The sequence below is a fragment of the Agelaius tricolor genome, unplaced genomic scaffold, assembly GCF_023055355.1.
Source record: "Agelaius tricolor isolate 1412-34295 unplaced genomic scaffold, bAgeTri1.0.p SCAF_5, whole genome shotgun sequence".
Lineage (NCBI taxonomy): Eukaryota > Metazoa > Chordata > Aves > Passeriformes > Icteridae > Agelaius > Agelaius tricolor.
The window spans coordinates 43,901,248-43,916,394 of NW_027269265.1; the positions used below are offsets into that span (position 1 = coordinate 43,901,248).

General features: G+C 43.7%; 2 protein-coding genes across 7 annotated transcripts in view; both read left to right on the top strand.

The window, feature by feature from the left end:
• Positions 1–3,400, top strand: part of PAMR1 (peptidase domain containing associated with muscle regeneration 1) — a 55,813-nt gene extending 52,413 nt beyond the window's left edge. For all 3 annotated transcript variants that reach the window (XM_071427617.1, XM_071427616.1, XM_071427618.1), the window contains 2 exons: positions 1,089–1,384; positions 2,352–3,400. In XM_071427617.1, coding sequence (XP_071283718.1) covers positions 1,089–1,384; positions 2,352–2,888 — 833 coding nt within the window. In that variant the 3' untranslated portion in view covers positions 2,889–3,400. The remainder of the gene's footprint in view (positions 1–1,088; positions 1,385–2,351) is intronic.
• Positions 3,401–6,473: 3,073 nt separating this feature from the next.
• SLC1A2 (solute carrier family 1 member 2) overlaps positions 6,474–15,147 on the top strand; it is an 87,254-nt gene continuing 78,580 nt past the window's right edge. For 2 of the 4 annotated variants that reach the window (XR_011679283.1, XM_071427619.1), the window contains exon 1: positions 12,432–12,579. Coding sequence is in view for 2 of the 4 variants with exons in the window: in XM_071427619.1 (XP_071283720.1) it covers positions 12,545–12,579 (35 nt within the window). In the remaining 2 variants the exon portion in view is untranslated. Of the gene's footprint in view, positions 6,496–7,467; positions 7,956–12,431; positions 12,580–15,147 lie in introns of those variants that run through there. The other 2 variants (XM_071427621.1, XM_071427620.1) reach the window with 2 other exon arrangements.

Genomic DNA, 15,147 nt, shown 5'->3' on the forward strand with positions numbered 1-15,147 from the left:
TTTGAAATAGCTTTCCACTACCACTTCATGTTTTTCTGTATTATTTACTACAAATGGGATTTTTCTTTCATTTTCTTTCATTTTTTCTTTCATATACTTTGGCACACAGCTGACAAAACCATCAAAGTTTAAGCAATAGAAGGGAGAATCTGCAATTTTAAAGAGGCTCTTCCTTTAATAAGCCCTTCTAAGGAAGAGTTCACATTGCAAACTGTAAGTCTAGATAAAATCTAATCTGGAGGTAGTGCACAAAGTTAGTTAGGGTAAGAACGTCACAAGATTTGGTAAACCCCACAACTGACATCAAGCAAACTGTGAAAAGTAGATCTTAACAACAAATTTTTATTGTTCTTGTTTGTGGTTTTACTTTGAGATCATATCAAATATTTTGAAAAGTATCGCACTCACTATGGACATGCACACACTGCATATCAGGAAGAAAAAATGCAACAATGCAATGTAACTCTTTCAACTGAAGTTAAACCTTTTATGATATAGGGGATTTTACCCCAGTTCCAAGCATGGATGAGCTATTCCTAGAATAAGGCAGAGCTTTTTCTTTTCCCCAGGATGACTGTTGATTTAGATGCATTTGCTTCAACATTCTTGTCACAAGGCAAGTCTGTTCTTATAGGCATGAATTGACCTGTGCAAAGAGTTGTGCCAAGAGAGGCCTCAAAAATACACTGTGACTGCCTATGGTGAATTTTAGTGCACTCATGGCTTTATGGCATTTTATGATAAACAAGAATCAAGGGTGTTCTTTTCATTTCTTTCTGCAGTCATCTCATTATAGTGCAACTCGATAAGATTGTTGTGAAAATTCATCTGCTCAAGTGCTAAATCCACATTCCTACTTTACCCAGGAATTTAGATAATAATGGAAAAGTTGAATATTGTTTTAAAAAGCTATATCAAATACTCCTATAATTTTGCAGGTTAGAGACGGAGGCTAATTAGACAACTGTCCTTCATATTCATCACTGCAGTTTAGTTTATTTTGGCACATTCTAAGAAGGAATTAAGAGTAATGCTCAGATTCTTTTGGGGAGAAAGTGTTACCTACTTTTTGCTTCATGTTCCCCCAGTCTGTGGAAAAGCAGAGAACATCACCCTTAAGAAGGCAGTGACCTCTATGAGGTGGCCATGGCAAGCAGCCATCTATCGCACAGCCAGTGGGGTGAAGGAGAACAGCCTTCGGAAGGGGGCCTGGATCCTGATCTGCAGTGGGGCCCTGGTGAACGAGCGCACCGTGGTGGTGGCAGCCCACTGTGTCACTGACCTGGGCAAGACCATCGTGCTCAAGACAGCAGAGCTCAAGGTGGTTCTGGGCAAATTCTACAGAGATGATGACAGGGATGAAAAGACCATCCAGAACCTGAGGGTGAGTAAGCCCGACAGGAGTGAAAAATGATGAGCACAGGTAGATGCTGATCACATCTGTCTTGTATAGGGACAAAACATTGACCCTTTGGGCAATGCATTCTCTTACGTGTTGTTCTTTGAAATGCATGTGTAGAGACTCAAGTGGAATGGCATAAGAAGGGCCTATGCTGTAGTTCATTGAATTCCTCGAAGCCATCCAACTCATACTTTCACCCCTAATTAAGAAAATAGCTCAGGTTCTGTGGGCCATAATGTCTTGAGTGATATTGCCAGTAAAAAAGTAGAAGAGATGCCAGCTACTGTCAAAATTGATTAGCATAATTTATGAGGGAAACACTTGTGCTCTAAATCCTGGTTTGATGCCATGAGCACATTTCACTTCTCAGCCCCAAGGCCGTACAGCTCTAAACTGAAAAGAAGTTTGTGTCTGACTCCAGCTCCAAAAATAGCACCTTGGGCTCACCAGAGCGATTTGATTTTTTCAAGCAGAACTAGAAAAGCTGAAATCAAAATGAGAAATACAGCAAATTTGGGTATGTGTGTCTCTTTTTGGGGAGAAATTTGGGGTGTGTGTCTGAGTTAATTAATGGAATTTATCCAAAATACCATAATTAACTTGATGCTTTCCCTCCTGACCCCTTTTTAGTTTCTTTCTCTAATCCCATCTTTTTCATTCTGTTCCTGTAAGAAAATATATTACTTTCTTTTTTTTTTTTTACAGTATTTTCTTAAGGAATCCTATCTGTTCTTATAGGATTTCATTAAGGACATGAGCAGTAAAAGTTTGGCCCCAATATTATGTAATGTATTGCATGTTTCTCATTTGAGTGGAAGAACACCATAGATGGGGGTAAAGGAGAAGTATGCAAGATAAACTAAAATGTATTTTGGTAGTATGGAAAGAGTGCTGCTGACCTGCCATTGCTGTTAACCCTACAATTCTTCCTCCTGTGTTTCCTCTCCAGATTTCTGCCATCATAGTGCATCCCAATTATGACCCTATATTACTTGATTCTGATATAGCTGTCATAAAACTCTTGGACAAAGCCAGGATCAGCAGTCGTGTTCAACCCATTTGCTTGTCATCTTCTCATGACTTGACTTCATCCACAGAGGATTTAAAGATAATGGTTACTGGCTGGAAGGTATTGGCTGACGTTAAAGATCTCGGATACAAGAATGACACAATCCGCATGGGAGTTGTTCAGATGGTGGATTCACTGTTGTGTGAGCAACAGTATGAGGATAATGGGATACAAGTCAGCATCACTGACAGCATGTTCTGTGCCAAACAAGACCACACAGCCTTTTCTAATATTTGCCCTGCTGAAACTGGTGGGATTGCTGCCATAACTTTGCCAGGAAAAGCATCTCCTGAGCTAAGGTGGCACCTGATGGGATTAGTGAGCTGGGGTTATGATAAAACTTGCAACCTAGAACTCTACAGTGGCTTCACCAAAGCTCTTCCCTTCAAAGACTGGATTGAGAAGAACATGAAATAAAAATCTGAGTCTGGAAATGGCATTTTATAATATAATATCTCTCTCAGTCTCTGCTACTTTAGGGTTCTCATCCCAGTGATGAGACACATCTGGGATAAGGTTAAGGCAGGCAGCCTGGTAATTCGTCCTAGGATCAGATATTTCATCAGGCTACTTTCACTTAACCCATGACAGAGGGTCTTAGTGCATGAGAAGTTTTGCCATATTTTGTCTGTCTCCCCTGGTGGGAGGACGATGCTCTGCTCCTGAGTCTGACATGCAGAAACAGGACAGTAAATTCTGTCTGAAATTAATCTGTAGTGTGGAGCTCCCTGGAGAAATTGGTGGTGAGCTTCTCCCAAAGATCTGTGTGACTGAGTGGATTAAGAGTCTGGAAAGAGTAGCCTGAATTCATTATGACGGATGAGCTTGTTGTGGTATGTGCTGTCTGTATTGCCATAGTACAATGTAATCTTCTTCCCTCCCAAGTACTTTACACATTTAAATAAACCATGGTTTGTTTTTTTAACCTACATACTCATGTCTGACATTATTTAGATCCATTTTTGCTTTATATGTGTCACACACTTGGAACTCTCTACTGCCCTTGTCTCTTTGCATGTCCCAACTTTCACTTGGGACTCTTCAGGAACACTAAAAGGCAGAATCAGCATAAAATTCAAGGGCTATTTATAAATATAAATAACAAGATTCTTTTTTCTTAATGCACCCATTCCTACTACTGTATATGAACCACTACAATAAAATGTACTGAGAAGTTCTCTTTCACCTTGTATTCTAAACAGATGAAAACACGAAACATCTTTTAAATACATTTTTTCCAAGTGGGTTATTTCATAGAACTATGAAAACTTCAGGAAAACTTTTGGTTCCCATTAGTTCCCATACATTTGTGGTAAAACTACTCCTCTGTAGCTCTTCAGGGTAAGAATAATGTCCAGGTCTCACACTTAGCAGGCACTTTTCTTGAACTGAGGCTGAACTGTCTGACATCAGAGGGCAAGATTCTCCTACTGGGCATTTTGTCCAGGGAGACACCTGAGAACCTTCATTGTCCTTAGTCACTGCTCTTACACTAAATCATTCTCTATTCAATCATGGCTAAAGACTAGGGATTAACCCTATAAAAGTTGGGGAGAAGAGACAGTACTGACTGTCTTCCATCAATAATGATTTCTTGGTAAGTCATATATGACACCCTGGAGTTTTAGGACCTTCAAATTATTACAGTGCCCAAAACAGCTTACAGCAGTAGTTGGATGTGAGGGCTGGGAATCTGATGAAAAGATTTAGTGCTCTTACCAAGAAGGACTCAGATCCTGAAGTTGTGTTCTGCCTATCACATGGCTATAGCACCTTGAAGTTAGCAAGTCTGATTTCAGTTCTGATTCTTTGCTGCTGTAAAATCTCATTATGAGTTTCTTAGCATTCAGTAGTTTCTACCCACTTTTGAATCTGAAAACTGCTGCTAAAAGGACAAATAGTGTTGGACATCATTCCATGTAATTTATTTTCTATTTTCTTGGCAGAAATACTTGTTGTGTATGCTTTTGCACTTTCCTTGTTTTCACTGGCAATAGGACCACATGATGTTGCTTAAATCAAAAAGTTTAAGGCTTACAATTAAAGTATATTGCTTCTCTTTATCTTGTTTGTCTGTCTTCTCCTGCCAGGAGATTATGCTTGGCTGACAAAGTGCATGGCAACAACAGCAACAAAAATCCTGCATTAAATGTGAAAAACATGATGTGTTTCATTCCTCTGCCGGGAGGAACACATGCCAATGAATGTGTGGTACTCCCCTGCTGACAGAATGGCTTAGAGTAAATTAGGTGTCAGTTTTGGAGAAGCACAAACTTGCAGAAAGTCAACATGTGTTTCTTCCTAACAGCCATTACAAAGAGTGAAATGAGAAAGCTCTTTCATGATTACATTAAATGAGAGTTTCTACACTCTAAATAATTATTGGATTATTTAATGGTAAACAGAAATTATGAAGACCCGTGAGCTGCTTGTCTTCTCAGTTAGGACACCATGACTGCATTGCTTTCCATAGTATTATTGCTCTCCACTGCTACAGCTGAGAGAGACGAAGTTCTAAATGCTTTTTTCTCTTTTTAGGTTTTGCCCAGTCCAAACAGATCTGCAAAAGTCTGGTTTAATTCCAGCCTTAGATCTCATTCTTCTTTTTCTAAAGATCAACTATATTTTAATATATACTGATCCTCTAACTCTTCCTCAGTGTTGAATCCCATCCCCATTTGGCTTCAAATCAGCTGAAAGTTTCTGGGCTTGGACAGCAACAATATAGCTGTTCACTAGCTATATATCACACTAAAGTACATTCTTGAAGAGAAACTTGTAGGAATTCATGGAATTAAAATCTCAGGAGGTTGCTATAGCTGTGCACACACAACACTATTCAAACCCTTCTTTTCACAGCCATGATGCTCTTCAAAGGAAGCAGAAGTAAGAAGATAGCCAGACACCTGGCTCAACCCCAGGGTTCATATTTTAGCACAACCCTTACAGGAGGAGGATGAGGTTGCAGCATTTGCTTCTATTTCTGGACTTCAATCATGTTTGAATCCCAGACTCAAATCTGGCTATCTCTAAATGCCCACATAATGTTTTTTTTGCTCTGGTTGTATGACATGGGTATTCACATGTACAAGTGAGCAGTCATATCAACATATCCAAGCACCTGTACCATGTCAAGTATTCCCAGGAATTACAAACCAGCTTGTCCATCCTTTTTGTCAGGCTTACCCACAGTAGTTTCCTGATTACAGACTGAGCAGAACTATGCAGGGGTTAGCATCTAATGCCAATAATGGGGAAAAATAGGGATAAATGTTTGAAAAAAAGCAATGTGTGACCTGGAATTGCTAACATCTTTGATAGCTTGCCTCTATTTTTAAGATGTAGAAGTATTTCAAACATCTCTTTCTAAACAGGTGAGGATCTGTGCCATCTGTTGGAGAAAGGGTGTGAAATAGCACAACATGGATAGCAGCTCATTTTCCCTCCAAGGAAAAAGAGCTGTGCATTCTGGAAAGGCCATAAGGATATTGCTATGGAAAGAGGAGAGCAAAACACTCTCTGCATTCTTATTCCCTCCAACGAGTGTATGTTTTTCCTTTGTATGTTTCAGGGCTGCATTAAATTACTTCCAAAAGCCAGGGCGCTTAGCTGAAAAATAGGAAATGGACATACTGAAATACAAGCTCTTTTCAGGCACTCTCAGTTACTCTCATAGAATTGCCCTTGTAAAAGATTTTTGTTGAAAGCCTACGTCCATGGTAAGATTACAAGAAAAAAAATGTGTATTTGATTAGGACTGGGGATTGCGTGATAGGCTGCATCCTGCCATTTTTTAAGGGCAAGTAACTGGAATTGGCTTGGTTGCAGGAAAAGCATCCTGGGGGAGTGGGAGTGGTGCGGAGGGTCAGGCAGGCTTTGCTCAGCTGTGCAATCCCTGCAGCGTCCCAGCTCCTTATCGTGTCAGGGGGCTTCCGCATGGCTGCTGGCTTTCCGTGCCACCTCCTCGGTGCAGAGGGAACGAGCTGTGGCAGAAATGTTTGTTCCCTGTGAAACGAGACATCAGGTTGGTCAGACTTGGATGGAGAGACAGCACTGAGGTTGGCGGGCAGAGCCCCAGCTGAGGGAAACGGGAGCGAAGGTGTGTGGCAGTGTCTGGGCGAGCGTTCTGTGCTCCAGCACCTGAGTGCGGCTACAGAATAGGACAGAAATTTCCTTCCCTACGCTGCAAAAACGCCCTGGGCAACCCCCGGGCCCGGGTCCGCGGGCCGCGGCCACGCGCGGCGCCTCCGCGGTGGAGGAGCGGGGCGGGCCGGGGCGGGGCGGCGCAGGTAGGGGCGCGGGGCGGGCCCGGCCGACGCGCGGGGAGAGGCCGCTCCCCGGGGCCGTGCGGTGCGGGGCCCAGCCGGGCCGGGCCGGGCCTGTGGGGCCGCCGGCGGCAGGTGGGGCCCGGGCGCCGCGCCGCGCCCACCTCCCGGCAGGGGGCAGCACCGCCCCGCACCGCACCCTGCGCGTCCCTGCGGCCGGGGGTCCCGCTCCCGCGGCCCCTCGGTCCCGCCAGTGAGCCCCGGCCGTCCCGGTGGGACAGCCCGGCGCGGACAGCGGCCGGCCGGGCCGGGCCTCCCGGGAGGCTGCTGCCGCCCCGGGGCGGCGGGGCAGGTGCCGCGGCTGCGGGGGCGCAGCCCCTCGGCCGGCCTGTGGGATCCCGCTGCCGGCCGAGCGCCGGCCCGCTCGCCGGGGCACGTGCGGGTGTGCGGCGGCAGGCGGACACCCCGAGCGGGGCCGCGTGTGTGTCTCTCTGTGTGTCTGTCTGTGTGTGTGTGTGTGTGCGATCGCGCCTTCCCGCGGCTCCCGGCCGCTCCCCGGAGTCCCGAGCCTGCCCCGGGAGGCGGTGGCGGCCGCGGCGAACGGGGCAGGTCGCGGTCGGCGGCGGCGCCCGGCCCTCCTCCTGCGAGGGGCTCGCCGCCGCCCCCCCCCCCCCCACCCCCCCCCGCTGCCAAGGAGCTGTTGGGGGGGATTTATAGGAGTAACAACGGCTCGTGATGTCAGCCCGTGCCTAAAATAGAGAGGGATTGACTGCAAATCCACGGCTCGAGGGCTAAACCTTCCAATCCAGCCTCAGCCAGCGCCGCGCCGATGTGAAGTCGCCCCCCAGCTCTCGCACACAGCCGCGCAGACACGCACACGCTCCCCACGGCGAGGGGAGGGCGCCGGGGATCGCAGCCCAGGTGCCAGCGCTTCCTCGCCCCGCCGGCCACTGCTGGGCGGCCGCGGCGCAGCAGCGCCGGTCCCTGGGGCACCGAGAGCCTGCTCTGGGACGGCGGGGTGGGGGAGAGCCGAGGAGCGGAGCTGCCGGATCCTCGCCCTGCGGAGCCCCCAGGATTACAAGGAATTGCGTGCTCCTTCCCAGACGTGAGCGAGGGTTATACCAAAGAACCAACCTCCTTCGCGCCCTGCTGTCCAAATTAATCCCTTGGACCCTTGAGAAGACAGGGTTTTTTTCGGAACCATGGCATCGACAGAAGGGTGAGGGGGACCATCTCTTGGGTGGGAGGAACGGGAGGATGGGGGAAATGCCCGGCATTGTTCTTTTGGTAACAGTTTCCTGTCATCTGCTTCATTGTTAATCCTTGCCCCTCGCCATTCCCTAACACAATAATTAGGGAGCGAGGGGAAACGAGAAGCAGACGATCCACATATAGAAGAGAGCGAGGGAAAAAATTTCAAATATGAGCCACTGAAAAGATCTTGGGTTTCCTTCCCATCACTTCTTTATTTAACCCCTGGAGGGCAGATCAAGCTTAAACCACCTGCCTGTGAAAGAAGAGTACAAGTGAATGGTTCACTCAGAAGGGAGGGGGAAGCTTCTTCCTAAATATAACAGTAATGTTAATGATAATAATAGTAACAATAATTATAATTCCAAAAATAATCGAAAACCTGTCCCCCCAGCCATCCCTTCAAAAGGCAAGAAACAAATCCAACTTCTTGAGGAGTTGTGCAATTTTGCAGTTCTGTGCCAAATGCGTTAAAGTTCTAGCAAGAAAAATGCTGGGAAGGGCAAAGGGTTCTACAACAGGCTTTAAAGAAAAGCAAACACAGTTCAGCTCTGGTAGTGTCTTCTGGAAGGAAACCGTTGTCCCTACCCATGCCCAGATTGCAGGAGTCGCCCACTTCATCGCTCTCTGATGAGCCAGGGTGCTTGTCCAGTTTACAGACTTGCTGGTTGTAGGAAAGAAAAGAAAAGATTTCATTGATCTCTGCTTGCCCTCTTATAACACTACCTAGCATTAGACTGCGTTTAGTGTGAGCCTTCCCTTTATCCCTGGATGTTGTCATGTTGTATCAGCATGATCTGCTCAAGATAGGACTCTCTAAGGACAGAGTGCAAAAGGAAGCTCTGTTTATATTGCCTTTGTGTCTCTCAGGCTAAAAGACTTGCTGAGCTGATTTAAATAACCCAACACATGTCTGGGAGGGTGTTCACACAAGTTTCCCATTACCTGGTCAGAAGAAGAAGCTGGCTGTGCAGCGGCCCCCAAGCAGTTGGCTTAGGAGGAATGGAAGCTTATAAAGTGTTGATTTGGGTTGCTTTGGGAAAAGGACAATCCCCCAGTCTAACAGAGGACTATATGTGAGGCTCTTTGCCTTTTCACAGGACTGTGAGAGAAATCATTAATTTATCATTTGCTATTGCCTTACCTTTGCAGGGAATTTCTGCACTGAGTTTGTACGGTTTTGTTTTGGTGGCAGTGCAGCAGTTTAATCTGCCCTATGTAGCATTTCCTCTATTTAACTAGATGCTGTCAACAAATGATCAGAGCCATGAAAAAGAAGCTCAGAGGTGGAAGGACCAGCCTAGGGTTGCAGCTCTTTCCCTTCTGTATCCTTGGACTACCCCAACTATCACTCTCCTCTGGATGGTGCAGTCATCTGCAGTTTGTATTCCCACATGACGTGGCTGTAGAGGTCTGTGCTTGTTTTGGACCAGTGGTGGAAGGTGGGATCAATAGTACAGGAGTTTAATAAGAGGTGGCTGTGTTAGGGAGTTCTGTCAACTTTGGATGAAAGGGGGTTTAAATTGTGTGTAGAAAGAGAAAGAGGTGCTTTTAAAAGAATTTGACTGAATAGGTGGGCTACAAAAGATCAGAGTGCCGAAACCAGAAAGGCTTCAGTAGATGCGTGCTTTTGTTTTTCTTATGGAACAGAGCTAAATTGTCAGGGTGAGAAAAGAAACAAAAAGTTTAGGCCTTGTTTTCAAACCTTGTAGGAAATTTACCTAGACTAAGACAAACTGAAATTGTTGTTTGGTATGATTCAGTTAGCAGTCTGTGACAGCTGAAGGAGGTGTGGAAAAAGAAGTTGAGTGGGAAGCGTTTCAATTGTCAATCCATGTTTACCAGTAAGAACCTCTTCCAAAACTGAATTCTCATCTTTCTCTTCCCTCAAGTGAAAAGCTGGGGGTAGAGATTAGCTTTCACTCTGGCGTAAAGGTCAGCAAACTGAGGCACCAAAGGGATCATCTGGGAAAGGGAATATTGACTGGACCTTTTTCAAGAAATGCTTTCCATCAGCACTGGCACCATGTGAGAATGGTGGCAGAAACACTGCTCTGCTTGCAGCAGTGGGGACTATCTCAGGCACACACAGGTACATGGAAAAGGACCTACTGGAGATGGGAACAAAGGGATACATTCCATATTTACACCTAGTCACTCTGGGGATGTTCAGCTAGATATATTAGTTGAGATCAGAAGTATATAAAGGTTTTATTTTGAGGTGTTAAAACTGCTCCAACTACAATAGTTTTTGTAGTGACTTATTACTCTTCTCACAGGGAAGCTTATGTAAAATCTTCAAAATCTTCTCAGGTGTGTGACAGGATGTTTAATAAACAACAAAAGGCCCTGATGTATGTACAGAGGAAGGTAAATTCATGCTCCATTGTTAAGAGTTAGTCATTACTTGGAGACAGGATTTGGTAGGAAAGATTTCCTTGCCTGTTCCTTTTCAGTCATTCTTTTCTTTTTCTTTCAATATCTTATTTGGTTAAACTCATCCATGTATGGAAATATGCTGTGCAAATCTTTCTGTTCCAAGAGGATAGTCAGCAATGGGAAACTTCAATTGGAAGAAAATGGGAAAGGAAACATTCAACAACATGGCAAAATCAGACCCATGTGCCTTCTGGGTTTAACTTACTGTAGTTCCAGCTAGTGGGGTTTTGGTTTATGCTGTCCGTATATTAAAGGTTTAGTCTTTCTTTCACAAAATCTCCTGATACAGATCTCATTACTAAGAAGGATTTTTGGTGTTTAGCTGGTGCTGAAAACGGAAAATATCCTGTTCAAGGAGAAAGGGCTAGCACCAAGTATGGATGCAGTTCAAGGTTTCTTGTTTTTATGTTCTGTTTAAGCATCCTCTGCTGGCCATGACTGCAGGTGGGATGCTGCTGGGAGACCTGGCCTCCTGATCTGTGCTGGCATTGCCTTCCACGAGTGCTTAGTGTGGTACAAAGATCCCAGGACATGAGTCCACACCCACAGACTGTGGTGTCTGGTGTAGGGCTCAGTACGTGGTGGGTTGATCTATGGAGAGCCGAGCATTTCAGCATTTCCTTTGTTTTTACAGGGTCTTGATCAGACCTAAAGGTTACATGAGAGTGACTCTGATCAGTTGATGCCCATGCTTGCTTTCAGACCTCTGAGCAAAGTCCTTGCTTCACATGGCTTTATTATGGCTCTTATCTCTCTCTTTAGTCTTACTAAAGGAAAAGAATAAAGTACCTTGCTACTGTTTTGCTGGTTTTTTATTTGTAAAAAAAAAAAAAAAAAAATCTTTCAGAGTGCTGATTTAGGTACTCTAAAAATCTAGAGATATGTTTGCATTTTGTATGCCTCTGAAGAGCAGGAGTTTCAGGTGTGCAGCTTGATTAGGTTCTGCTCCTTCAGGAATATAGCCACTAGGAGACACTATCACTGCATCCATAGAAGAGCTCAAACAGAGGCAGAGCAGGTGTGTGAGCTGGGAGCTCAGCCCTCTGTGTGCAGGTCAGCCTCAGGGCAGCCCCGTGCCTCTGGCTGGGCAGCCCTCTCCCAGTCAATGGGCATGGTCGGGGAGTCAGTGTGGGCCAGTGGCCATTCCCAGTGGGCACTTTGAGTGTGATCACCATGTTTTGCAGAGGTTAATAAGCCTGATGTGGGCTCTTCCACTTCCATTGGTCTCAGTTCTGGAGAGTGGTCCCAGGCAAGGTTTATGAAAAGCACAGAGATGGCACCTGTTCAGATTTGTGGTGCACAGTTAATAGGCATGTCTGTGTGTGTATGCACCCTGCTAACAAAATAAATCAGTGAAGTGGAAGAGTTTGAAACATTACTGTGTTTGAATAGACAGAAGTCTGGGTAATTGCTTAGCGTTGTGGTTTGATTAGTGAAATAGTGCTTCTCAGTTCTACATACACAATATCAATGGTGTTTGTGTAATATGAAATGGCACAAATGCAGTGCTCCTGTTCTGTTCACACTAGCAGGTAAACTGCATGGCAGGGCAGAGATCCCCACCATGGTATTTGACTCTGTCAGTATCTTACTTAGAAGGAAACAAACAAACAAAAATTCTCATCTGAGGTACATTTCTCCTCTCCAAACTTGGTTGTTTCCTCATTCATCTGTAGAAATTCCTATTTTCATCACAAGTTGCACTGTCTCTGAAACTGCAGTTCCACTTTCAGGAGTACTGTTTGTCTGTGCTACCAGATCACCCAAAAATAAAAGTTTGGTCCAGACCACAGAGCATATGATTTGATTTCTCCAAAATTAGCCACAGCTGTGGAACCCACATAGGTTTTATACTAGCTGTAGATGGATCGTTATTAGTCAAAATAAGTTAACACAGGAGGCACAAATAATAAATACTTTACTGGTATAAAGCTCTGTGAATACAAGTTAACCTGCCAAAATTTTTTTAACACATTTGAACATTAAGAATTCATTTACTACACAGGATTATTTTTTTAGTCGTGCAGCTGTGATGGTTTTGGATCTTGGAGCAGGAGTCATAAGCCATTTGCTGCATTGTCAAGACAAAGCCTGAAAGGGAGATTGCCAGCATGTATTATGCACCTAGCCTGGAGACAACATGACACACCTAGGTGAGTCAGGAAAACTAATTTGGCATTTCATTGTAGGGTTCAGGCACCTACATAGGAGAGTGGGTTTTCAGGATCTGCCACAATACATACAACAAGCACACCCACACATTTCTTGTCATCTGAGTTATTCTATAATTTACCCACAAAATTTCTCTACATGGAAACTTGAGGAATTCTTCTGGCACAAATGTTTAGATACTTCAGAGGATGAAATCTTCCAAGTGTTCTCACTGTTATTTTTACACAGGATTTGATGAGCACCAGCATAGGATGGAGATGTTTTACCCTATGCCCTTTCTTAGACATTTTGTGGGACAGATGGAGTGAATGTAGCTTGGTAATTAGTCATATCAGCTGTGGCTCTGACCTCATTTCACTGTTGTCAATTGCAAATCTTTCATCAATTTCAGTAAAAGACAATTAGGCTTTGCAGAAGGTAGCTCGTGATCCTTAAATGACACAATAGTTCTCATGGCCCCAGCCTTCAGTCTCGCCTTGAGATATCCTTTCAAAAAGAAGTTGTCACCTAGGCAGCAACTCCATTTTTATACATATTCAGATCATTTTATAGACACACAGGGGTTAATATGTTTCCTATAAAATCTACAGGTGCTTATTTATTTTGAACTTTTTGGATTAGATATATGAAGGGAGATTGGGCTATCTTAAAAATGACTGAAGTTTTCAAAAGCCTTATCTTACCATAGGTTTCTGTGAGTTAAATGTATGTATGTGTATATATGTATATGTACAGCCTTCTCTGTGGACGTACGTGTAGATGTTTGTATACAATGCACTAAGAAGTCGGCGTCCAAAGCAGTACTGTATTGCTGTACTAGCAAATTACAGCATTTCATTTTCTCTTCTTCATTTTTCTGTTTCCCCTTGATCTAAAGGCTGCCCCAATGAAGACTGCTAAAAACTGTAAATTTGTGAGCAGTGTTTAAAGGGTCACACTTTTCAGTTTAAGAAGAGTAACATTAAAACTCTGTCCTCTTTCAGAGTCAGTGTAGTTGGCATGTGGGTTCCTTAGTGGTGTAGGTGACAGTGGGAATGCTGGGACTCGGTGTGGACGTGGATCCCACACTAACAAGAGGCTCAGTGTTGGGCTGTCTCTGTAAAGAGTTGTCTCCATTCCAAAGCAGTCTGTGCATGTGAGGGGTGTGGGGTGAGGGTGCAGTGCTAACGAGTGACCCTTCATCTTCAGTACCTTCTCGTGTAATACCTTTCCATTTTCTGTGGGATTTAATTCCCTTCGCCAGCAGAATGTCTTATAATGCCTGCTATTTAGAGCAATTAATTGTATGATTTCTTGAAAACATTGGCTGGATCTGTCAAATCCATCATTTCTGTAATTGTCCATCCACTAATGAAACTCCTCTCCTCTTTTGCCAACTCAGTACAATGTTTCACACAGTTTTAGCCTCCAGCTCATTACTCTAAAATGTTATTACCAGAGGCATACAAGCAATAAAAATAAGTGCGCTTTTATATATTTAATCCTACTTCTGTATTAATTTTAAGGCTCTCAGTGTGTTTGAAGTTTTAAGACAATTAACTACAATACATTTCAGTCCTTAGGAAAGAAAACAGACTAAGTTCAAAGCTCATCATATTTTCTAACTTTTATCTTCAACATCTTTGATTGTACATAAGCAATTCCAAATTTGGGATTCTTACAAGGAAGAACTAAAAAAGGACTAGGACATAAAAGAATTAAGGAATATTCCTGCTAATTACAGACATCTTTAGGAAACTAGTGTGGAATTCAAGAAAATGCAGTATTTCAGGTTCACTGCTGTGTCAGAGAAATCAAATTTGTTTAAGTGTTTTAAAGAAAAGATGATAGAATGAGATTTTAAAAACGAAAATAATTTAATTTTTACTTTCAAAAATAAATTTTTAGTGTCATCTTCAGTTAAGAACACTAAAATGGTGGGCTCTCCAATATAAAGGAAAATATTTCACTGTGTATTAAGGAAATGTTTTGAGTAGACTAGGACAATATCTGTTTTTTTTTGTGTTTTTCAAGGTGCCAACAATCTCCTCTTAGTTGTAGAGAGCAATAAAGTCCTCCCTCATCCTCCTTTTCTGCAGGCTGCATAAAAAGGCATATCTGATTCTGTCTTCAGCTGGTTCAGTGGTGTTGCTTCCAAAATTTCCTCAGTTTTGAGCTTTTTTTTTCTGTCAATCTCACACCCTGCAAGTATATTTTGCAGTGTTGATTTTCACAACTGCAGTTTTGCAGCGTTGGTTTTTAGTACTGGTAACCATACTGAGGCATAGAGGCTGCCTGCCTCAATGTTCAGTGAGCAGGATGCTACTGGTACTCCCAAAGTCAAAGTCCTTGAGCCCCATCCGTGAGTTAAGCTTTTTCTTATTCTGATAGCTCATTATCAACTGCATCCCTAATAAGAGGATAATGGATAGCACCTCTGAAGTAGGTATTTTGGGGCAAGCTTAAATTTAATTTATCATCCCTTTGGCGGATTAAGAATAGTCAAAGATGTATCCAAGTGTAAAATCTGTGTGACTGAGAAAATGGTCAGTTTGGTACTAGAACATTTA